Source organism: Electrona antarctica (genome assembly GCF_951216825.1).
Source record: "Electrona antarctica genome assembly, chromosome: 20".
Taxonomy (NCBI): Eukaryota; Metazoa; Chordata; class Actinopteri; order Myctophiformes; family Myctophidae; genus Electrona; species Electrona antarctica.
In genome coordinates, this window is record NC_136801.1 from 31,095,004 (window position 1) to 31,119,246 (window position 24,243).

A 24,243-nucleotide genomic window follows, 5' to 3' on the forward strand; every position below is an offset into this window, starting at 1 on the left:
GGGTTGTTTTGATTCCATATGTACACATGCGAGTTAGGATATTAGATTGGGGTCCCGGAGTTAATAACTGGTATCAAATAGGGGCTCCTTGAAATTAAATAAGTTGGAGAACCATGGAGCTAGAGCAGCTAGAGAGGGCATAGGTGTAAGCTGCGGGAATATATTTACAGTAGGAGGTGCTGAACGTTCAGTAGGGGGTGCATGCGCGAGCGTTAGCGCCTCGTGCACGCGCATTTTCGCGCGGAAAAGTGGCTCTTACTTTCCCTCTCCACACGCATGAGCAATCTGACACAGGCAATTAAGCAGGATAAGGCGCTGATACTGTGTTACAGCATATTTATTAGGCCTAGTAACAGAAATCTGTTTTGATTAAAATTATTATTATTTTCCCCCTCCTGTCCGAGGGGGGGCTGTTCCTGGGGGGAGGCTGTCCTCCAGCCCCCCCCAGCACCCCTACTTCCCTCAGCCATGTATTCAGTTAATTTATGTCCCCTCGCATCTCCATGCACTGATCTCCTGCACATAACCCCTCCTATTTATACTGCATTATGTATTATCATTCAATCAAAATGAGGACTCAACTCCTGATCTGAAGACCTAGTAGACTCATGGGCTTGGCATCCTTTATGACATGAAGTGCCATGTTTCATCATAGTCAGTGTAATACTTTGTTCCAACCGTTTTTTAATTATCAATATTATATAATTCTGTAAATTGTAAATTCAAATGAAATTTAGAACCATTTTCATTCCCATCAGGGCATTCTAATGATCATTAGACATCTCCCAGACTCCCAGGCCCATCGTATCCATCAGTCAGAGTTAGCGTATTTGGACACATCGTGTATGATTGACTCTGCCTTCTCCGCTTGATCTTTGAATGACGCCCCGTGTTTAGTCTCAAAGTGGCTGCTTAATCACAACATTTTCAAGACATGAACATAAACAAAACCACATTTGTCTGTCCGTGAGGGCTGGATTGCCCAAACAGCTATTTTAGCTTTTCCTTTGCCACTTTTTAGCCATTGTTCTCGGAGCCAAAACTGCCGCAGTGTGATTGCACCATCCTTGTGCGCTGGTGCGTGATGTACTTTAGGCTACATGTTCTGAGGCGAACACTAAATGTGACCAGATTTGACTGAGGGACTGCCATTGGATTTTTTTGAATTTTCTATTGTCATGCCATATGACAGCAGGGAATCATAGCTTCAAATTGACATATTGGTTGTTAAATTTGTCCCACTAGTTTTTGAGATATGGCTTATAGAGTAATGTCTTGCAGAAAACAGCTTGTTGAGAAAACAGGCTTGAAAGGTTCACTTCTGTGGTCTCTAACATTACACCTACAGACAGTAGCTACATGTTTAAGCATTTATTTCATATTTACATGTCGATTTCAGCTCTGACATTTATTTCAGACATGCTCTAGTATGTGAAGAGTCTGCCTGTGCTTTTAACTCATTTTGGATAAAACATTTTGTTTGTTTTTGTCCTCTGGTGAAAAGCTGGAGTTTGTGCGATGGCAGGCTCTCAGTCAAATCTGGTCACAAATAGCATAGCGTTGCTGTTGCGTGGAAACCTTATGCAGTATTTGACCCAAGTACTGGGTTGAGTCCACCGCTGCTTACGCCGCGTGTCTCTGTGTCTCTCTGCCACTTTTAGGAGACCCTGGCTCCTCTCTACCACAGCGGGGGTGCAGGCGGAGCGGGGGGTCCCGGGGGTCCAAACTGCATGCCGTGCGAGGCCACTAAGCTCGTGAGCGAGGCACCACGCTCCCCTCCCACCCAGTGCACCTATCCCCCCACCCCCCCGCTCCCCGAAATCAAGGTGGAGCTTCCGCACACGCCTCTCATCACCACGGCAACCAGGGACGAGGAGGAGGGGCTAAAGGTGAAGATAGACATGGAGGTAAGGCTTGTCACCGTCATGACATTTATTTTTTATTTTATTGTTTATTTATGTGATGGATAGACAATTTACAATTCAGGCATTTAGCAGATGCTCTTAATCCAGAGCGGAACAATCCAAGGTAATACATCAAATACATAGAAATCTACATAAAATGCTACCTTATGAATCTAATTAAACAATAGAGGTTATGCACGTCATCATCATACCCGGAAGTTATGCAGGAACGCCTACTGAGTGGCAAAAACATTCTGGCCTTGACAGTCCATACATCCAAACAGAAACATTTGATCTGATTGCATTAAATAACGTTAAACGATGTTAAACTCACTTTGCCACTCGATTTGCCACTCACTTTAGGCATTGCGGAACTCAGCTCCGCCTCGTTCCTGTCTGCATCACTGTAATAATAATAATAAATAATGCACACCCTCTCGTGTAATATTTCTCAAATAACCAAAATATACCTTATTTAAGCAAAATTTGTGGAAATATAACGGACCTACAAGCTCACAACATTGTGAGCTCTAATGCTTTGTTTTTTTAAATTAAAATGTCAACAATGCGATAATTCATATCAAATAATTGCAATCAGGCGATTATGTGCTCATTGTGACAGGCCTGCACGGAGGACGGGAGCGAGGGATCGGGCGAGCCGGAGGAGGTGACCGAGGAAGAGGAGGAGGAGGAAGAGGAGGAGGGGGCGCTGTGGGCGGGGTCGTGCGTGTGCGTCATGCCGGTCCAACAGCCGCTGGAGGTCGGGGAGAACGAGGACTGCAGCCAGGCGGTGGGACCGCCGGGGGTCCAGGGACCCTGCACCATGTGCGGGGGGCCGGAGGCAGAGCGAGACGTGTGGGCCGACGGGAAGGGGGCGAGCGAGAGGCGGCACGAGGAGGACGCGTCGAAGACGAGCTCGTCCGACAGCGAGGCGGTCGACGGCCCGTCTGTACGCTCGTCTCTCTCACCGCCAAGGTGATTATGGTTGACTGAAATACATGAAATGAAGATCACACCCGTGGGAAGTGAGGGGCGCTCATATCATCATACATCACCTCATTCTGACCAATCACAATTTGCGTCCTCACTTTTTGTCTTCAATGTATGTGTTCACACAAACCCTCGAAGCTGGACATAGGCCCTCAAAAGCGAACTAAAATCACCGGAATGTTTTTCCTAATGTTTTGCCTGGGTTGTCAGGTCCTGTGACAGGGATATCAGGACATCCCTGTCAGTCACGGGCAGTCCCTAACCATGATAGTCCCTAACCATGGCAAACAAGATTAAAAAAACCCAAATGAAGTGAAAAATAATAATAATAATAAAAAAGGGAATAAATAAATAAATACAAATCTAAAATATAATCACCCTGCTCCTTCCAGCCCGTCTCGTGAACTCTGCGTGCCCTTGTCCCAGGCCGGCCCAGAGGTCAAAGTTCACCTTCCGGTGAAGGGGGAGGAGCCACAGAGATTGACGAGCCTAGACTCCGGCTCGACGGCGGAGACCACGCCCACCATGACCTCCACAGTGTCCTGGTTTAACCCCTCGCTGACCTCCTCGTCCGTAGGCGACCTCTACCAGGAGAAGAGCTCCTACGAGGCCTGCGGCGAGGAGCACCAGCAGGACCTGGGACTCTCCTGGAGGCACGGCCCGGGAAACAAGCTCTCCTCCGGGGACTCTGAGCTGGACTGTCCCCCGGAGAGCCTTCAGAGCCAGCTGGTTGAGCCAGCTCTTACCTCAGGTATGTGTTCTTCAACACAACACTTAAGCCGTATATTCGTTTCTCAAACTTTTTAATGTCAAGGACACCCAAATGAATATGTATTTGCCCACGGACGGACCCCATCTGAAAATATATTGAACCAGGGAAACATTAGATTTTTTTTTGGGAGATTTTGTTTTAAATAGCAGAGCTTGTAGATCGTCTATTTTCAAATAAGCAATGTATATAGCCGATATATATATATATAGGTTGGCACCTCCCCTAAACACTGTAGCCGATCTTTAAGCTCACAAAGTGTTGTGATGCAACACGTTGTGACTTCGTTGCTTGGCTATTTTTGCAAATTCTGCAAAAAAGACAAAACAACTAAATGTAAAAAGGTGGTTGAAGACGATTTCTGGCACAGAGAGTGGTAAGGAAATGCAACACAGGTCTCTCTCCGGCCAGAATCATACCCGACATTGCCATAATACCATTATGTGGTTGACACACTATCCGGTCAGCTCCCGGCAGTCCTCTCTATACACCGTGGAATATGAATGTTCCAGGGAGGCCTGTACTGTGCAGAATGACCCAGGAGGTCCTTTTTAACACATCTGACATGCATTGTTGCTTGCTAACCGCCTCAACACTGCTGTCTAATGAAGGAAGCTCTCATTGGAAACTACAGGAGCTCGCCATCTGCTTTGAGCATAGAGGGTCACTGTAAAAAAAGAAAGAAAGGAAAATCTGTGATGTCTGATCAACACAGATCATTTTGGCCTCCATCAGGAAATATGTTTTCAATAAAGACGTACTGTATTGGTCAGTCGGAATTCTGAAGCCCACACACAGAGCGGGAATAAGATATCTGTGTGTACACATAGTTTGATGAACCAGTCAGTGTGTGCGCGCGTGCGTGTGTTTGCGTGCGTGTGTGTGTGTGTGCGTGCGTGTGCGTGTATGAACTGTGCCATCCACAATGCTCCTGTTTACCCAGAGTTCCATAGGGTTGCGTAAAGTGACCACAGCCTCTTATTGAAGCAAGATGTCTGCTCATTGAGTAACTCTTATAATCTACCACAAGCACGAACATCTGCACGCGTGCACACACACACACACACACACACACGCACACGCAGACGCAGACTCTCACTGGTGACTGTTCTTTAATTACAGCCTCTCATAGTAAATAAACAGCATTTCCCATCAGTCAGTGCAGTAATGACAGGTCGTTAAGCTGACTTCCCGCTCGTGCTGTTTATAAATGTCCAGTGGGGAGCGGTAGGTTTCACCTCTCCAATAAGAATAGCTTTAACAGCTCTTTATTTTACATCTCACGTAACAGACTACTAAAACAGTGGCCATCTTAGATTCATTTCTCAAACTTTGTTTCATGTCAAGGAGCCCCAAATTGATTATGTACAGTATTGGCTGAAAAAACATTGTGACAGGAACGAACCACCTTCCGGGCAACATATTCAACATATTCACATATTTTTTGTAATAGCCACTCTACATGCTGTAATTCCTACATTTAAATTTAAATTTCTCCATTTCTCAAAAATATGAAATCTATGAGTTCATGACACATTGTGAGTCTGTTTTGATCTAGTTAAAACCATCACAAATGTTCCTGATCATTCCACAACTCCCTTCCACATGCAAATGTAACATCATTAATCTTCAGTACAGTAATAACAACAAGCTGTGAGCTTGTAGATCTGCTCTTTTCACTATTTATTAAAAGTGATTTAAATTGAGGTAAACAAAGGTAATTGGTTCAAATCCGCCTTTTGTAATTTCCGTAATGGTTGCACTTATCTTCCGCATGGGGGGGACACTAAGTGTTTTGAGGGTAAAGGGGGGGTTGATGGGCCGAAGGTGCAGAAGAACTTTGGCTCGGAACCAAAGTTCTTCTCCATACAAGATATTTCTGACTCCTTCTGAAACCCGCTGCTGGTCCCTTCTGAACTCTTGTGGGTCAGAATAGGGCAGAGTGGGTCAGTGTTCAAAAAAGGTCAGATGGGTTCAGAACACTTATTTTTCCACAGAAGAGCGTGCAAGAGAACTGATTTAGTATGAAACCATGGTGGTCCAGTGGTTAAGAGATACAGGACTTGAAAAAGCAGAGACTGTGAACTTAGCAGGATTCAAAACCACCCTTTCTAAGATCTCCACTCTGCATGCAGATCTGATAAGGCTAAGCAATTACCATAGTTGTCACATTCATCATTCATTCATTCATTTGTAAGTGTGTGCGTGTGCGGTGCAAGGGAAAAGTCTGTGCTTTGATGTTTTTTCCATTTTTTCCCGATGGGTTCCTCCAAACAGATAAGGCCTCTCTCTCCCCTGTGATCTTTGGCAACCTCCCAAGGGATCCTGAACCATTCTATCCTGTCTATATTCTATCACCCACACCAAACTGAGTTCACTTGTTAACAGAAAATCTAGTGGTCTACACTCTACAGTATATATGGGAAGTATTTAGGAATACAAAATAGATGGACACACTTAGGAATACAAAAATAAAATAACAATTTTGATTGTATGACCTTTCGTATGGTATGGACCTGTTAAAGTGCGACCATGACGCCGTTTTGAAAGATTTGGGGCAGTGGTTCTTACTTGGCCTACTGGGACTGCCTGCAATGTTTCACGCTGATCGGTCCAACAGTGTCGGAGATTAGCTGTTCGGACGGACGGACATGAGTGAAAACTTTGGGCTCCATCTTGCGCCACCCTTATCCCTAAACGTGCCATGTTTTACTATTTTGAAAAACATTTTAAAATAGTTCAACTAGCCGATCTACATCGAGACATTGTGAGCTTGTAGATCGGCTATTTGAACTATTTTAAAAGAAGAAATAGCAAATTAGTTTAGGGATAAGGGTTAAGGGGTGGCGCAAGATATAGCCCTAGGGCTCCATCTTGCTAGCCTGGCTAATAAGCCAGACCAAATCAGCCGCTGGCAAAAATACATTGCCTGCCGGCGTGTGATTTGAGTCTGGCTTATTAGCCAGGCTAACATCTTGCGCCACCCTTATCCCTAAACTTATTTGCCATTTTTTACTATTTTGAAAAACATTTTAAAATAGTTCAACTAGCCGGTCTACATCGAGCCATTGTGAACTTCGGCTATTTGAACAATTTTAAAAGGTTTTTTATAATAGTAAAAAATGGCAAATATGTTTAGGGATGAGGGTTAACACCCTGAGTGCACAGGACGAAGTTCTCCGCCCTTTCAATTAGTAACACCCAGCCTCCAGGACGGAGATTGATCAAAAGGACGGATATTAATGGGCCTCATGCGCCAACCGTTCTTAAGAAGTTCTTAAGAGGAAATTTGTTCTTAGACCCACTTAGGAAGTTTTTAAGAAGGTTTTGGGATCCCTCAATCTTTTCTTAGCTGTGATTTGTTCGTAGGTAAGAACAGAATCTACGCACACTGTGGAGCACTCTTAGGGTGCCTTTTTCGTTCTTAAGTGCAATCTGAAAACATAAAGGGAAAACAGCGCCATCTGCATGATGCTCAAAGTTTGGTCTGAGGACCTCAAGGGGTCCTTGAGGAAGTTCCAGGCAGTCCACAGCAAAATATGGAATATTTTACCACTTTAATCCCATTTTATACTTTGAAAATAGCCAATATACAAGCTCACAAACGCGTCCCATTACTGCCCATTTTGAGCTTGTAGATCGGCTATTTTCAAAACATTTTGATAAATCTTCAAAACATTACCCTAGCAGAAAATATTTTCATATGGGGGTCTGCAGAATGCACGTCAATTTGGGGGTCCTTGACATGAAAATGTTTGAGAACCACTGGTTTAGAGTTCACAACCCAACCCAAACAAACGCACCATACCCACCACATAACCCCCCCGCCATCAACCCCCCCCCCCCCCCCAGTTGACTATTGTGAGATAAATAATAAAATACATTCATGAAATATTAAAAATATTGAAAATGTGAAAATTTCTGTTCACTTCAGTACCTCCACAGTATTATTGATTTTTAATGTTTGGAGTCTGGTGTTCCACCATATTTAGACTTTAGTTTAGGGATTCTTGACTTCACTCAACTTTATTTCTATGTGTGAGGTCCTGTGAGCTGCAATCACACACAGGTGTGACTGCAGGCAAGGCCATGGAGTCATGCAAAACTACACCCACCTGGGTGAACACAGGTAGGAAAGTGAATTCCCAATGCCTTATATGGGATTGGTGGGGCGGTTCCCTATGGTAATTAGGATGCTAATTAGGATATGTGGGGCGTCTACCTATGATAATTTGAATGAACTGGCACACCCCTTCAAGTTACGAGGATTTGGATTCATCATCATAAGAACATGCTTACGAACAATTCTGCCTACTTAAGAACGTTTCATGAATCTGACTGGACTTCTCTTAGGAATTCACTTAGGAAGAAATGTAAGAGGAAAAGTTAGGAACTTATTGGCGCATGAGGCCCAATGATATCAAAACCGATCGCATCGCTCCACAGGCTGGGAGCGTCTGTTGCACAACATTCGATGTTGCGCAACAGTGGGACGTCATCGAAAATGTTCCCCCCCTGTTTAGCCGACGAGACCGAAAGTATGTGTATGTGTTAGACGGCCCACCGCGGTCCCGTCGCTAGTCGTGGTAGAATTAATCATACCTCCCGTTGTTGTTGATCGCCTCTAGAGTGTTTTGGCTACATCTAGCTGCTTCAGCCACATCCGGGATATCATCCGGTCTGTCGGTAAAAGTGCTCCGCTGCTATAAATCGCTGGGCACTATGATTTAATGGATTAAATAATCCCGGGCGTTCGGGGTGTTAAGGGGTGGCGCTAGTCTCCAGCCACCCTGGCGGAGACAATAAAGTAACACATGTTTTCAGATATGTGCATGATTAGACATAAGGTGCATAAAATAACCACAGGGCAGTTAACTAAACTAACAGACGTTAAAATCAATTCTGGAATTGCAGCTTCAATGAGATTTGCTCTCTGTGTGAGGCTGTATTTCTTAAATATGAGTCCCATGATAGAAAGAAGTATAAGATCCTCTGCCCCAGTCTAATGAATCATGTTAATCGATGTCACTTGAACAGCACTTTTATTAATGATGAAATGCTTTACACAAAACAAATCATATATTATACAAGAGCCAGTAAGATAAATAAAGGTCCCAACATGAAAATAATGAGAAACGCATTGAGGAAGAATTAAACACAGGCAAATACGAACAATAGAACAAGTATGAAGATGAATTATGTAAAGGCTTGATTGTTGGAAGTGTGTTCAAGAGAGTAATTGAAAAAGATGGCAGATATTGTTGCCGTGGGCAAACAAACTTGTATCTCCATGTGGGTTTTTCTTACGTACATTTATAGCCTACTTTGTCAAGGTTCAATGTTGTGCTTTACTCACACTAGGTTATACTTTATTCACACTCTAGTGTCACACTAGAGTGTCACACAAAAGCAGCAAAAATAGCAAATAGCAAAGTCACAATGCAACGCGCTGTGACCTATTGGAACACAGGTTCTTTTTTACATTTCCTGCAGTGATATTGGGCCCTATCTTGCACCATCCCTTACCACTTATCCCTAAACAAATTTGCCATTTTCTACTATTTTGAAAAAACATTTAAAAATTGTTAAACTAACCAATCTACATCGATACATTGTGAGCTTGTAGATTGGCTATTTTAAAATGTTTTTCAAAATAGTAAAAAAAAAAAAAAAAAAGGCAAATACGTTTAGGGATAAGGGGTGCAAGACATAGCCCATTGTCTGGCCACGCAAGGCTTGAAAACTAACAGCTTTGGAGATATGAGGTTTCCACCCGACACTGCCGACAGTGGAGATATCTTTTTCTGGTTCTTCCTGCATTCAAAACTCATTGGACAGGAGTTTGTGAGGCTGGCAGTGTGGATGGAAACTTTCTCTGTTCCCAGGGAACATGAGCTAGGAGCTGCTGTCCACTAGCAGTGGTGGAACGTATACATTTACTCAAGTATACTGTACTAATTAATTTCAGACATGTTTTGAGACGTAATACTACTCCACTGCATCTCACTACAACTCCACATTATTATTATTATTATTAATAATAATAATAATAATAATAATACAAAACATACAACACTGACTATTCAGAAATTGCTGATGTACACGCTCACAACATGTTGCATCTCGTGAGATTGTAAATCAGCTATTTATTTTTAAAGTTTGACAAATGTAAATAAATAAATAAACATTTATTACAAATGTAATGTTTTAACACCCAAGGCTTAAAGTTCTCAGTCCTGGGGACTGAATTCAGTCCTGAGGATCTCATAGGGGTCATTTAATGAGATCAGTGCAGATTTGCAAAAAAACATTTTCAGTCTTGGGATTGTTTTTGGCTTTAAGCCCTGTTTAACACCAATACTCAAGTCAAATTTTAAACAGGAAAGTATGTCTACTTTTTACGTACTTTTTACTAATCTGTGTACTTACAGTATTGCTTCTATCTCAAAGCTAACCGCTAGCTGAGAACATTTTTGCACACAGATTTTTGAGGTGAATCCTATTTAGCTGGAAAACCCTGTGGGCCCGTTTTGGGCAGTCTGGTTAAAAAATAAAGAGGGAAAAAAAAGAGCAGATCAGCTTGGTGTTAACAAAGAGATGAACGGAAGAATCCAGGCGGATTCCATTCAGCTTTGTTTTGAAAGTTGTGGTGGAATGACATGTTTTCATGCTAACATTCTCAGACTGCTGTTCTCGGAAAGGCTCTCAGATGCACAACACGGACGTGTGTGTGTGTGTGTGTGTGTGTGTGTGTGTGTGTGTGTGTGTGTGTGTGTGTGTGTGTGTGTGTGTGTGTGTGTGTGTGTGTGTGTGTGTGTGTGTGTGTGTGTGTGTGTGTGTGTGTGTGTGTGTGTGTGTGTGTGTGTGTGTGTGTGTGTGTGTGTGTGTGTGTGTGTGTGTGTGTGTGTGTGTGCGCGCGCGCGCGCACACACACGTGCGCGCACGCGCGTATATACCCGCGTGCGTGCGTGCGCGCGCGTGAAAGAGCCTGGGCTTGCACATGCATGCCATGCACATGTATGTATGTATTGCACATTCATAGAATCGTACATACAATACATGGATTATTCTAAAGTGTAAAGCATTTGTATTCATGCCTTCAATATAGTTTCTGTATGTACAGTGTACTGTAATTAGGAAGCATGCGTGTGTGTGTGAATAAATGACACATGGGGGGTGAGTCAGTAAGGGCTTGCTTGCGTTGGGCGACTGGAGAGGCAGACAGCAGACTGGTCTAAATAGGAACCAGCCAATGTGTGGAAACGCACTCACTCACGCATGCACGCAACTCAGCAGCACCTGATGGGGAAATAAATGGCATAGACAACTTTAATGTAAACACTTAAACCATTAAACGGACCTTGATCGGGGTCCGGGTCCGAAATGTGCTGATTTACAAGCCCACAATGCACCAGGGAAACTTTCTCTTTAGGAGCTTGAGCTTAAAGTTTGGGAACCAGTGTTTTAAACCACACTGGTAAGGAATCGTAGCATTGTAAATGTATTTTCTAATAAATATTCTGAAATATGCTTCATTTCAACTTTGAAATTGGATGGAGAAAAATTGAAATTGAACTATAAATAATCAATTGCGGGGTGCCATACAATAGCAGAGTAAATCTTGAAAAAACAAGAAGGTGGCCGCACACGCCAATAGCCAGAGTGCCAATATTTTATTAGGACAGCAGGTAAGACAAAAATGAATCCAACGTTTCGGCGGTTAAGCCTTCATCAGGGAATACAGAGCACATAATGGTTCACACTTGCCATACAATAGCATCCTGGAATAAAATCAAAGTTTGACTTTGACTTCATGGTGCTTGTACTGTACGTCTGCTATTTTTGAGCAATCTTGAATTTCTCTTCTCTGGCTCCCTGGCACAAACTCTTTTCAGATCCCCACAGCCAAATACATAGTCATTTAATTTGGGGGTCCTTGACGTTTGAGAACCCTTAAACGAATGGCAAACTCTGAAAGATTTGAACTTTCTCACGCTAAAAAGAGTGCCGGTCACCCTGAAACAACCGAGGCTCAAGGAGGATGCGGCGGTCACACCGACGCTAGAGAAACTACCGCCGTGGCTTCCGTGTGGTCGCACTACGCCGTCATTACGCCCACTTTCTATTGGTCAACTGAGGCCAGCCACCGCGTAGACCCCAGCACCCCTACGTCATGTATAGGGGAAGCTCTGTGTGTGTGTGTGTGTGTGTGTGTGTGTGTGTGTGTGTGTGTGTGTGTGTGTGTGTGTGTGTGTGTGTGTGTGTGTGTGTGTGTGTGTGTGTGTGTGTGTGTGTGTGTGTGTGTGTGTGTGTGTGTGTGTGTGTGTGTGTGTGTGTGTGTGTGTGTGTGTGATATACCGTCTGGACTTTCCGCACATTTCACAATAGGGTGACGTTTTTCTTTCTTTTATTATTATTTATGATTGTACTGTGTGACAGGCAGAAATTTAAACTTCATGTTTTTAAGCGTGTCCATCTACTATTTTCACTATTGTAACATTTTTAATAATAATAATAAAGGACCAGTTTTGGACATATGCCTACAAGGTTTCCACCCGACAACAACGAATTATGGAATTATTGTTTAAAACCATTGACTCACTTCAAACCATTCAATTTGCCTAGCCTCTATTTTTATATATTGTGTGAAGGTGACTTATAAATAAACATTTGGTCTTAATTAGCCCTTCGCTAAACCTCACCCCAAAAGCATTTTTCCAATTCCAATCCAAATAGTTATAGCAACCGTTGCTATGCTGGGCAAGCTTCCGTCACCTCATAACTGTCAATGTTATTTTACATGTCTGTGTTGTTGAACACATACACAGCTTAACGTCGGGATAGTTACACGACTGACCCGCCTAGGTGATGGCAATAATACTAATCACCGTAGTCTTGCCTGCATTACATGAAAACTCCCTTGGACGTTGATTGAGTTGGATACCGTTTCTCCCTCATTTCCTCGTATTTCTAGTTTATTGAAATAATGTCATGCACATTTGTCCAGTGCATAGCCTACTGCAGGCCTGGCTGACTAGATTTAGAAGACTATTCATATGGAGAAATCCCCGTCATAATGACATGCGTCTCTCAATGGGGGAGACGGAAAGCTTGCCCACGTCTTCTCTCTTAGGGTGCGTTCGGAAATAAAGCACTGAGCGCACTGTGCAATGCAAACTAATAGGCGAGTGCACTCCGGTGCGGTATTTCCGAACGCGACCTTAGTAACCGTAACTAACGTGCCTATTGGACAAGGACGGGTTGGGGTTTAAAGTTAAAGGTTTCATGAGATTCATTTTCATTTATATTTATTTTTCGTTTTTCTTTTAGGTTTTATGACTTCAATTACACCCCAAAAACCTGAACTTTGAACATTCAGTGGATTTTCTGTGGCCTGGGATTTTTTCTGTGTCTGTGAAGCCTTTTGAGCTGCAATGAAAACAGGCAAAACAGTGAAAACAGCAGATGTCATATATGGAATTTGCTGACTATCAGAGCACTTGTTTGAGCCAGAAAACCCCAAACCACAGAAAATCCACTGAATGTTAAATGTTCAGGTTTTTTGGGTGCAATTGAGCTCAGAAAACCTAAAACAATTAAGAAAATGTATTTATGTCACAATCCCTTTTATCTGAGTTCCCAGAAAGTTTTCGCCACTAGGGGGGGACGAGAAAAAACACTTATGCCTCTATTTCCACTCTCTCTCTCTCTCTCTCAGGTCAGGTGCGAGGGAACAACAACACCACCTTCATCTCCAGCGGTCAGGTGATGAACTTCAGCGGCGACGTCATCGTGGTCTACGTCAGCCAGACGTCGCTGGGCAGCGGCGGCGAGGGGGCGGGGCTGGAGGACGCCTTCGGCAGTCCCGTCCAGGAGCAGGCCAATGAGACGGCTCCGTTGTTCCAGAGTAGCCTGGCCACAACGACGGGGGACTCCATTACCCACAATTCCTCCTCACAGGCCGGGACGCTACCTGTCCAGGAGGTGATGGACGAGTGGCCCAGAGGGAAGTGAGAACACAAACATGTCTGTTATCATTGTTATTTGTATTGAAAAGGAGACTTTCACCCTCGACATTTCTTCCTTTTGAAGATAACAACGGACCGATGGCTTTTCATTCTGCTGCTTTCCAGTGTAGTGACCATAACATATCGTTGCTGTCGGGCAGAAGAAACCTTGTATCTCCATATTTCAACTTTTACCCCCCCCCCCCCCCCCCCCCCCCCCCACACACACACACACACACACACACACACAAACACACTAAAACCTGTCAACCACAGCCTTTGAGCAGCTCCATGAGAGCAACACACTCCCCTAACCTTTTAGGACGCCGCTGACCCAAAATGATGTATGGTGGTGAGCATCTTTTGGACATTTTTCCCCTTAATAATTCACCCACTGTCCTACTATTCCAATCATCATACCACATTTGTGGTATGATCATCAGAGAATGAAGGGAGAAGTAACCCAGAATGGAACTACACTTCCGACCCACCAGAGGCTCCCAGCCCACAGGTTGAGAACAACTGCCATGGCACTGCTCTACCTTGTTCCATCTCCATGAACAAAACACACTAGTCGGTCAGGCTTATTATTGCCTCAGACACCTTCTTATTGGCCAGAGAAACGCTGAAGGCTTTCTCTATGGAAACCCCCTGGATGATTAGCAAGACAATGGTGGGGAATTCTTTATGAAACTGGACCTTAGACTGGGAAAGAAAGAAAGAACTGGAAAGTTACAGTATTTTATGACGTCTGGAATTATTATTCTGGAATTATTATTGGACCACTTGATCAGTGTCAGTTTGATGAGTTTCTAAAACAAAATTTCCTGCATGTATGTATGTATGTATGTGAACACAATGACGTCATAGGCTAGGCTGGAAGACTCTTATAGATGGCCAAACTCCTGCATTAAAATAAGTAAAAATGCACATACAGTATAATAACAATAATTAGCATTTTTCTTAATGGGATCAAAAATGTGAAATACAATTGAATGACTCCAGTTGCCATTTCCGCTAGCTATCATATAACTGCCATCTGCCTTTCTGTTGAAGTCCCTATTATCTCTAGTTCAGCGGTTCCCAAACGTACAGTATCTGGATCAGGGCAGGGTCCACTTGGTTAGATCTCTAAAGTGGTTACGGTGGGCCGCGTGTATCGTCAGAGTGTGTTTATTTGTATGCGTTCCGGCTTAGATCAATTCAACTAACTTAACTCTTTAAAGGTTTTAAAGAAAGAAAATTTAGGACGCAGATTAAGACAAAATACATCTTAATCTGCTTCCTAAATAAAATATTGGCACTTTGGCTATCAACGTGTGCGGCCACTTTCTTGTCTTTGCAAGATTCCCTCTTCAGTTTATTCTCCCGTGGTCCGGCACCGCTACAAGGACTTTGGTGTGCTTAAAGCATCCTCGTGCATACACTGACACCACGCCGCGTAAACAGCGCCTCAAACTGTGACTCTGCCCACCACCGGGGGAAGTTGTGATTTGCGCTCGTTCACTGCAATGCAATGCAATTTGCGGCATTTTCAAAACAATATTGAGCAGAGTAGCGATTATCAAACGTATTTGCAATGCCATACGTTGAAAGATCTGTTGCCCGTGGACAAGGCACGCTACCTCCGCAAGTTAGATAGCATCGGCATAGATGTTTGTCCGTATGTGATTAAGGATTGGACCAAGTTGCATTGGCAGCCATAGAAAATTCTTACCCCAGGCTAAAACCGGATGTGACGTTTTTGGGCGTTCCTGTCTAGCGTGGTGTCAGTGTATAGTGTTTAAAGAAAGAAATACCATGAAATGTCTTTTTTATTCTTTAAAAAGTCGTTGCAGACTGGACGCAGCAGTGTACAGGGACCTTTAGTGTTTTTCCAATTATTTGGGATCCCACTTGCAATATCCTCACGGTCCACCAGTGGGCCCCAACACACAGGTTGGGAATCGCTGCTCCAGTCTGTGGAGAAGCTAGTTGTATAGAAATGAGACTTATAGGCTATCCACTTTGAGTATGAAGCCTTTTTCATCCTATGTCTAGATGTTGTTCTCATTGCACCATAGAGGTGCAGTTTGGGTTTTTTTAAGAAGAAATGCTATGCATTTGTTAAGCTATATTATAAGTGGGTTATTTGTTCTCCTATGTTTTTAATATGCCGTACTTAATGAAGAAAAACACAAAATGTCAGCCCGTTTGTCATTTGTTTTACAGAATTTTACAAGTGTGGATTGTGGTTTTATTTCAGAGAATACACATGTGATACTTGTTTCAACAGAAAAACATTGTGATATATATTGTAAAACCAGAGAATGTTTCCTTCTATGTAAAGCTTTTGTGTTTGATTGGCGATGTGGTTTTCGCTCATCGGCGTCAATGGTACGCATTCCAGGATGTTTCAATGTTCTCAACCTCAAAATATGTCTGTCTGTCGCCTTACATTAATTATGTACATAATATCCGGAGGAATCAAATGCAATGCAGTGACTGAGAGACTACTTTGATTCGCATTAAACATGTTTTTACATCAAATTCTTTCTTTCCTGTTTTCTGTGTTTTTTTCCCGTATTCCGCTGTTTCAGAATTGGTAAATTACAGTCATTAACCACCTAAACCCTCTAGTTTTAGAGAACCGGACTTGAGTTGCATGAACTGTATAGAGGGTATGCACATGCACATGCAGATCGAGTGGCAAAATGTATTTAATGTTGTTTAAAGTCATTTAATGCAATCAGATAGGACTTATGCATGGGCTGGATGCATGGGCTGTCAAGGCCAGAAAGTAGTAGGCGTTCATGCATAACTATACGTGTGACATCATCATCATACAAGGTATGATTATGATGTCACACGCATACCCTTTATACTTTGACCGCTTTCTTCCGTTATATCCACCCCTTATCCCGAAACTTATTTTTTACTATTTTGAAAAACCTTTTAAAATAGTTCAAATAGCCAATCTACAAGCTCACAACGTGTAGATGGTGGTGGCTAGTTGAACTATTTTAAAACGAAACGGGACACATTGTCAGGATGTAGATTTATTTGTTGCCGAATGTGCCCCCCCCCCCCCCCAGGAATAGGCATAGAGGGGTTCAAGTGGTTAAGTAATTGATCTATTTCCCCCATGAAGCGTGATGATTGTAAATCAGTGCTAATTACTCATGTGGTTGTATTCTCTGTTCCCGGTCCCAGCGTCGACAGACAGACAGGCGGTCTTTCATCAGACCGGGGGCCGTGGAGGATGGCTAGCAGCTGTGGTGGAAAAACTACTCAAATGTTTTACTTAAGTAAAAGCACTAATTCTGCATTATAGAAGTACTCTGTTACTAGTAAAAGTCCAGAATTCAACATGTACTTGAGTAAAAATACGAAGGTATTGGCATCAATATGTACTTAAAGTACCAAAACTAGAAAGTAGCCTATACTCACTATGCAGAATGTCCCATTTAAAGTTTTCAAATGTATACAAATCTTTGGAAAATAGTCAAAACATGATGTAGCCTATCGGGCTGAACTATTATTATTATTATTATTATTATAGGGCTGAACTGGTCACTGTATATTTTGTAATTATAATCAAAGTAACTAGTAACTAGAGTTTTCCATTTTGAGCCAATACAAATGTAAAAATCTTTGATGTCAGAAAACCAGTGTTGGGCAGTAACTAGTTACTAATAATAATATTACTGTAATTGTATTACTTTTCCCAGTAACTACTCGAGTAGTCTAAGGTATTAGGCTGAGCTCACACGGTTAATGCAATGTTCTGTGCTCGTTGGATGAATGTTGTGTAGTGTCATGGCCGCCCAATGCATTTCCAATGGAAGTCACATGGTTTGACACAACATTGTGTTGTATGAGGGGGAGGGGCGCAGTCGAAACACAGCTGAAAGCCATACAACAGACCCCTCCCCCTATGTTGTGTCAAACCATGTGACCTCCATTGGAAATGCATTGGGCGGCCATGATACAACACAGCATTGATCCAACGAGCACAGAGAATTGCATTAAAGGTGTGAGCTCAGCCTAGCTCTGTCAAAAGAGTAATATTATACCTATTTACTTTGTAAAAATGGCACATAATACATATTACTTTTTTGTTTTGTTGGCTGTTGGCTTGAAAACATATCATTTAAAGGCCTGACTCACACCATCGCATCTTGCATACAACATTGTTGGATGCAAGATGCATGAGACTTGTTTACTGATGCAAGCTCGCAATGCATTTCCAATGGAAGTCACATGGTTTGACACAACATTTGTGTTGTACGGCTTTCGGCTGTGTTTCGACTGCCCCCCACCCCCTCACACAACACAAATGAGTCAATAAGTCTCATGCTCAGCTATACATCAATCTGTTGCGAAGGTGTGAGTCAGGCCAAAGAGGTCGAGACGAGAGAGATTGCTGCTTTATTTTATAGCCTTTTAATATTATTATTCAAAACAATTGGATTAAGTTCTAAAAGAATCTGACTATTAATCAGATTGTGTTGTTGTACATCCCTTTTTTGCAGGTGTGGGGAGGGGGGGGGGTGCAAAAGTAATATGTAATATATTAGTCTTGAAGTAATAAGTAATATGAAATTATGACTTTTTCTAAGGAGTAATAATAAGTATCATTATTACTCTCCTAAGTAATATTGCCAAACACTGCAGAAAACTGATAGGCCTACTACTGTCTAGCCTACTGCAAAGATACTATAATACTGTTGTAGAACAACCTGTATATTAGTCCGGCAGCCGAGGTGGACGGGTGGGAAATTTGGTATAGTCTTTTTTTTATTGGCCTAAAATATTGTCTATATACATACATGAATCCACTTGCTGACCGGCTGAAAGTATTGGGCCATTTTTTTATAGGGGTTTCTTGTGACCCTACCATTAACATCCTATGGCAGGCAAAAATGTCAAACTTTCCTTTTGCTTTAAGTAGCATGTGACATGTCAAACTAGGGGGTTTTCATGATTCTGAATCCATTCCAAGCATTAGTTTTGCACAAAATACACTCCTTGGGCTAAAAACAGCCATAGACATCATGAAAATGTGATGAGCTCAGCACATTTTGGGCACATTTGGGTAAGTGGCTATGGTTGCTTTTAGCCCAAGGAGTGTATTTTGTGCAAAACTAATGCTTGGAATGGATTCAGAATCATGAAAAACCCCTAGTTTGAAATGTCACATGCTACTTAAAGCAAAAGGAAAATTTGACATTTTTGCCTGCCATATGATATTAATGGTAGGGTCACAAGAAACCCCTATAAAAACAATTGCCCAATACTAACAGCCGGTCAGCAAGTGGATTCATGAATGTATGTATGTATGTATATAGACAATATTTTAGGCCAATAAAAAATGCTATACCAAATTTCCCGCTTTTTGTTTTTGAAAATCTTTTAAATAGCTATAGGCCTACTTATCTTTGTAGGAAAAGAAAAAAATATATACATTTACTTGCGGCCCATTGTATTGGAACCACTGGAATACTGGAAAACGTCCTGTGATAGTACGCCATCTAGTGGTTAATGCATGTTACTGTAACATAGTGATATTGTTTGGTTAAAATTAAGTTGTTTTGTTTTTGGTATGTTTGTTTGTTAAAATGTTTAAAGCTCTATATTGTGATACTAATCGTTATAGACTACTAGGGGCCTTCCCTTTTTTTCAGTCAAGGGTCCCTTTGCCGAGAGGCGAAACCTAACCTCCAAATTAATCTTTTCCTAAATGTAAATATAAAAAGGTTTTTAAGTTTAACCATACAATTGTCATTTCTCTATCTTGTACGGACCAGGATTCTCAGATCCTTTGAATGGGTTTTGAATGGGATTTCTTGGTGTAAGTATGTAGGATTACTTAGTAGCGTCGAATACGAGACGGCTCGCCCCTTTGCCAACTCGCCCCAAGTGGCGAAGATCGGTCGCCCCAACGGGAAGATCGGTCGCCCCAAAGCCCGGAGAAGTCGCCCCCAAAAGTCTGGAGGAGAGAGAGAGAGAGAGAGAGAGAGAGAGAGAGGAGGTAAAGTGTCTAGTTATAGTGAGAGTGGAGGGGGCCCAAGGGGGGTCATCAGCCTCTTTTGTTTGAGTGTGCTGGGTCGTTACTACAACAACAACAACAGATCAACTGTAGGAATGTAACCATTTATTTGAGTGAAATAATGGTCAAGTTAATATATACCGATGCCACATGCCAAAATAGTTGAACAAAAATTATATATACAACGCTACTTCAATACTAGCAGCTAAATCTTTAACTCTAACAAGTACTGTACTTTTAGGCAGACATAGAATAGTACAACAATAGTACAACGACAACAACAACTAATTTCAGTAATGGAGGAATGGAACACCTTTCCAGAATGGAATTTCAAGTACTGTAGCCTACTTTTAGGCAGACATAGCAGAATAGTACAACAACAACAACTCATTTCTGTAACAATGGAGGAATGGAACACCTTTCCAGAATGGAATTTCCAGAACAATGGAGGGGGGTGAGCCATTACCCATGCATTCATTTGACCAACAACAACAAACTGGTTCTAAATGTTCTCCTTTGACAAACAACAGTTTAGGGTTAAGAGGTAAGGCCGGGGTGGATATAACGGAAGAAAGCGGTCAAAGTATAGAGGGTATGCGTGTGACATCATCATCATACCTTGTAAAGTTCTAATATGAGAAATAAGGTAAAATAAACATGAAATAAACATGGGGCGAGATATCCGTGCCTTGGGGCGAGATATCCACGCAGTGGGGCGAGATATCAATGCTTTGGGGCGAGCTATCCAATTGAGGCGAGCCGTCTTCACTTTCAAAATTCCGGGGCGAGCCGTCTTCACTTTTCGCAGGGCGAGTTGGCAAAGGGGCGAGATGACCTGTTACCATAGCGAGTCAAAGTTTGCATTGGGCGTTTAAGTTAAATAACTCAGAAACTACAAAACATTTCAAAGTCAAAAGTTCCAGCATGTGTGTCCACAGTACGCTGAGTTTCGGAAGACAGACTATAGTCTGTCGTTTTTCATGATTTTGGAGGATTTAAAAGAAAAAGAAAATCATGAAAAAACGACATGCTATAGTTCATGGTTTCGTCGCTTTTCATGATTTTGGAGGATTAAAAAACAAATTATGCTCAATGTCACTGGGGGACAATGGACACTGGGGGGACACAGTGTCCCCCCAATGCCTCCCCAGTGCCCCCCATGCAGTGCCTCACCAGTGTCCCCCCAGTGTCTCCCCAGTGTCTCCCCAGTGTCCCCCCAGTGCCTCCCCAGTGTCCCCCCAGTGCCTCCCCAGTGCCCCCCATGCAGTGCCTCACCAGTGTCTCCCCAGTGTCTCCCCAGTGTCACCCCAGTGCCTCCCCAGTGCCTCCCCAGTGTCCCCCCCAGTGTCATTTTGGAAGATTAAAAAAAAAGAAGAAAAAATACGAAGATCACTCCGAGACCATGGGCTATAGCCCATCGTCTCGGAGTGATTTTCGTCTTTTTTTCAAATCCTCAAAAATGATGAAAAATGGCGTGCTATAGTATGCCGTTCGAGACTGTGGAATCTGGGAACCAAATTCTATCCATAATTCTAAGTAATGTGTGCTTATTTTGCATTCTTCCATTGGAGGTGTCGATCCGAGAGCTTGTCTTCACTTCAAGCAATTGGCTGGGGACCCCCGGGGTGTCGATGGCCTGTTTCTGTGCCTTTTGTTTGAGTCCTGAGTTCCTGGGTGTCACACCTAGGGGCAATTAAATGTTAAACAGGGGTTCAAAGTGGCCACTGTTGGAGCAACTTGATCAAAGGTTAAGCATCTCGCCTTCAGAGGAACACAGTGAACGCCTACATTCTCACCTATGTCTGTGAAACTGTACTTAATTCCATGCAATTGAATGTAACTTTGTCAGTTCTGTCCGAGGCCGAAAGGCTGCCGGAGGTGCCATGCTGTATGCTTTGCTGCTGTGTTGTTGAAATAAACCAACATCGGAACATCTCACTCTGCTGTCGTCGTGTCGTGCCGTCTCAATTCTCTTCTGCTCTCCAGTATTTCGTATAGTAGAACTAGAGTGTTTTGGATGGTATGTACCCAAAATATAGACCATGTCAAAAACGAGGATTTGAAAAAAAGACGATATCAGCTAATACAATATAAAGTCATGCACAGATTGCACTATTCCAAGACAAAACTGCACAGGATCTATCCTACTACAACTTCTCCAATGTGTGATAGATGCAAAACAGCAGAGGGCAGCCTAACACATCTATTTTGGCTCTGTCCACAGCTACACAGTTTTTGGTCAAAGATTTTTGAATGGTTTTCTAAAGTGTATAAAAAATATATAATAATTGACCCTCAACTGGCTTTATTTGGATGTTCAGAGAATGCTTTAAAATATACAGATGAAGAACAAAAAGCTACACATGAATGTACAAGGTGAAAGAAATGCGTGACGAAAAAGTGTGACGGAAAAACCGTGCTATATGGGCTATGTCCCATGGTCAAAAATGATGAAAAACGACATGCTATAGTATGCCGTTCGAGACCTCTCGAAGTGATTTGTCTTTTTTTCAAATCCTCAATGAAAAACGGCGTGCTATAGTATGCCGTCCGATATGGGCTATGGCCCATGGTCAAATTGATGAAAAACGAGGATTTGAAAAAAAGACGAAAATCACTCCGAGACCATGGGCTATAGCCCATCGTCTCGGAGTGATTTACGTCTTTTTTTCAAATCCTCAAAAATGATGAAAAACGGCATGCTATAGTATGCCGTTCGAGACCATGGGTCAAAAATTATGAAAAACGGCGTGCTATAGTGTGCCGTTCGAGACCTGGTCAAAAATGATATATGGTTGCAACGAAGAAAATAATTCTGTTGGATTGGAAATCATCCTCTTCTCCTTGCTTCATGAAATGGCTTAATCAGATGACTGTAATCATACAGATGGAGAGAATCAGATCCCAGAAGACATTCATAAAAACATGGACTCCCTTCACAGATTACCTAAAAGGATAGGTGAAAACAAAGATCAAACACATGAATGTACAAGGTGAAAGAAATGCGTGACGAAAAAGTGTGACGGAAAAGCGTGACGGAAAAGCGTGACGAAAAAGTCCTCAAAGATGTAGATCAACTCTAATAAAACTATAGGATAAAAAACTATAGGATGATTTTCATCTTTTTTCCGATATGGGCTATATCCCATGGTCAAAAATGATGAAAAACGAGGATTAGAAAAAAATACGAAAATCACTCCGAGTTCATGGGCTAGCCCATGGTCTCGGAGTGATTTTCGTCTTTTTTTCAAATCCTCAAAAATGTTGAAAAACAGTGTGCTATAGGGTCAGGGGACCTTAGTTTAATTGCCTTATTTGAATCTGAATCCAACATATAAAAAACATGTTTGTGATTTATGAAAAAATTATGAAAAACGGCATGCTATAGTATGCCGTTCGAGACCTCTCGGAGTGATTTTCGTCTTGTTTTCAAATCCTCAAAAATGATGAAAAACTGCGTGCTATAGAATGCCGTCCGATATGGGCTATGGCCCATGGTCAAATTGATGAAAAACGAGGATTTGAAAAAAAGACGAAAATCACTCCGAGACCATGGGCTATAGCCCATGGTCTCGGAGTGATTTTCGTATTTTTTTCAAATCCTCAAAAATGATGAAAAACGGCGTGCTATATAGTATGCCGTCCGATATGGGCTATAGCCCATGGTCAAAAATGATGAAAAACGAGGATTTGAAAAATGACGAAAATCACTCTGAGACCATGGGCTATAGCCCATCGTCTCGGAGTGATTTTCGTCTTTTTTTTAAATCCACATTCCCTGTATGTCGTGGGCTCCTGTGTGTGTGTGTGTGTGTGTGAGAGAGAGAGAGATATTGTTTAGGCTACTTAACATTAACATTAATAGTTAATAGGGCTATTATATCACACACACACACACACACACACACACACACACACACACACACACACACACACACACAAAAAAAAACTTGAACTATATTGTTTAGTTGTTTGTCTATCTATCTATATCTGCTAATTTATCAACCGTGTGTGTTTAGTCCACAACCAGCGTCAGCGACGGATAGCGTTCTGGTCAGAACCGGGGGTGGTCCGACTGTAGAGCACTTCACCCCAGCTACTGTGCCATTCCACTGGGAGAGAACTGGGTCGCAAGTGACGGAATCTTTGAAATGTTTCATAGTTTTAGAAATATAGTGCTTTAAATTTGAAATGTTTTGTAGTTTCTGAGTTATTTAACTTAAACGCCCAATGCATTCTCAATCGAAATAGCACAAACTTTGGCATGCTACTAGTCCTACATACTTACACCTAGAAACCCCATTCAAACCTATTTAGGTTCATCTTACGGTGGACATGTTTGCCTGAAAAATGGCATGCTATAGTATGCCATCTGAGGCCATGGGCTGAACTTGAACCCACAACCTGTGGCTCACATAGACAGCAGCTTATCACAGAGTGCCACCATGCTCTCTGAGAATCTCCTCAGCTTTCCATTTCTCTTCTGGATGTTATTCTCCAAAACATGCTGCAGAGTGAAAGTAGGAGGAACTCAGCTGGATT

The 24,243-nt window shown here is 42.4% G+C and overlaps 1 protein-coding gene across 2 annotated transcripts in view; it reads left to right on the top strand.

Moving 5' to 3' along the window:
- Positions 1-16,199, top strand: part of tnfrsf11a (tumor necrosis factor receptor superfamily, member 11a, NFKB activator) — a 32,326-nt gene extending 16,127 nt beyond the window's left edge. Inside the window, exons 9-13 of one of the 2 annotated variants that reach the window (XM_079489093.1) lie at positions 1,662-1,907; positions 2,527-2,879; positions 3,287-3,645; positions 13,382-15,087; positions 15,444-16,199. In XM_079489093.1, coding sequence (XP_079345219.1) covers positions 1,662-1,907; positions 2,527-2,879; positions 3,287-3,645; positions 13,382-13,677 — 1,254 coding nt within the window. In that variant the 3' untranslated portion in view covers positions 13,678-15,087; positions 15,444-16,199. Of the gene's footprint in view, positions 1-1,661; positions 1,908-2,526; positions 2,880-3,286; positions 3,646-13,381 lie in introns of both variants that reach the window. The other variant, XM_079489092.1, reaches the window with a different exon arrangement.
- The last annotated feature ends 8,044 nt before the right edge of the window (positions 16,200-24,243 follow it).